The following is a 1,881-nucleotide window of genomic DNA, read 5'->3' on the forward strand; positions in this document are numbered from 1 at the left end:
TTCTTTCAAGATTCATTACTCGTCAGAGGTAAAACGCCTCGCCTCACGCCCCCGCCTTTTAAAACATTGGAATATTTAGCTTTGAACCCAGTCCATTCATCCAGTTAGTATTGTATATTAACTCAGATTTTTGTAGGAACCCATAAACCTAAAATCCTGGATCCGCCTATGAAGAGCAGATAGATTGATCATTATTTGAAAGCTATCCCTATTAGAAACTTTATTCTATGTTTGGTTCTCGTGACATTTGAAGCAACATATATAACATTCAATAAGTAGTACGTATGCATCAGGTCTTCTCATTTAATTAGTTCCACAGATCTAGCAAAAGATTAACATATTCGTCAGTATACTAGTGTACTAAATTTCCGATTCTCATTCGTCAGCAAGATTAGCATTGCCTTTAACTTTAGCTCTGTAAATTTGGTAAGAAATCAAAACTGAAAATGTAGAACAATTGGAAAGTTGATATATTCTCTTTTTTCGAAAGAAGGCTTGTACTCCATTAAAATTCAACATTCACAATATCCTTATTGAAAGATCATTACATAATATACTTACTTGACTTTGTATTCTTTCTATACATGACCTTCCCCATTATATATATGTCTCTGATCTATATCCCTCTCTTTCTCTGTATACATCTACGTTTTCACATTTTACTTAGCTATGCCCATCTAAAATAACCTAAATCAAATAATAATACAACAGATCTCATTAAAAAAAATAAAAGTAAAAATCTGAGAAAAAAAGATCGTATTATATGATCGTTTAATAAAATGAAGATAAGAGATTCTAAGTGATCTCATATATATGCTGCATTAAGTCTGATGAATCATATTGTGGATGTAGTGTACAAGATACGAGTTCATTCGAAACCAGCATACTTTGGATCAGATCATGTATAAATGTTTAAATATTCACTAAATAAGTACAAATAATAGATTTCATTTCCAATAAATCAAATTGATTGTCATAGTTTAAACTCGAACTCATAAAACTTTGAATTCTGAATTCGACTCTGATCATGTTGTTAGCCTTTCTCTAGTAGTTTTTGAATGCACCAAACCCTCATCTTTCTTGTTTTTCCTTGGATGCAGCAATCTAGACAGAAACCCTCTTTTCTTCTTCTTCCCGTTATCTTCCATTTCTCCTTCTTCCCTTCTCGTAACAAAAACCAGAGATCTACTCTTTGTAAGCACATTATTACTCTTATTACCACTTCTCAAGATAGCTATAGTTTTCGTCCTGCGATATGACGGAGAAGAACACGACGAAACATCGGAAGAGGAAGATAAAGAAGACAAAGATGACGATGAAGAACAAGACGAAGTAATTGTTGTAGTATTGCTACATGAAGTTTTCGAAAGCTTAGAGAGCTTTTCACTTAGACAAAGGGAGCAAACCCCTGGCGATTGCTGGTGCTTTGAATGCTTTTTGCATAACATAGTAAAGGGCTTTGCTTTGTTGATTTGTTGCTGATTTCTGAAAATTCTCCATTTGTTTTCCATGTTGTGTGTGTGTGTGTTGTTGTTGTTGTTGGAAATGTGGGGCTTTGAGGGTATAAATAGAATGAAAGGTGCATGGCGCAGGTGGTTTCGGTGATAGTTCATGTGAGTTTCATAGCGTGCTTCTTGAAATATTATTAAACAACTATTTTTGACGAGTTGTCATTTGTTGAGTTTTGAAAAGTACTTCTGCTGATGGCCCAAAATGCAGTGCTAGAAATTGAAATTAGAAAGGGACGGTCAATTTTGGGTAGGCAAAGCACGTTGTCGTCGGAAAAAGGTGGGTTTGTATGAAGAATTTAAGTTTTAATTTATGCACAAATACTATAAAATTATTTATATAGTTACGTTACTTATAAGGTGATTATACGTA

At 33.8% G+C, this 1,881-nt stretch overlaps 1 protein-coding gene across 1 annotated transcript; it reads right to left on the bottom strand.

The window, feature by feature from the left end:
• Window positions 1–884: 884 nt before the first annotated feature.
• LOC109219648 lies at window positions 885–1,532 on the bottom strand. The gene has a single exon (XM_019384122.1). It carries the CDS (start codon window positions 1,509–1,511, stop codon window positions 1,026–1,028), a length of 486 nt encoding a protein of 161 aa, XP_019239667.1. The 5' UTR covers window positions 1,512–1,532; the 3' UTR covers window positions 885–1,025.
• Window positions 1,533–1,881: the final 349 nt, after the last annotated feature.

This window comes from Nicotiana attenuata, unplaced genomic scaffold (assembly GCF_001879085.1).
Source record: "Nicotiana attenuata strain UT unplaced genomic scaffold, NIATTr2, whole genome shotgun sequence".
In the NCBI taxonomy this organism is placed as follows: Eukaryota; Viridiplantae; Streptophyta; class Magnoliopsida; order Solanales; family Solanaceae; genus Nicotiana; species Nicotiana attenuata.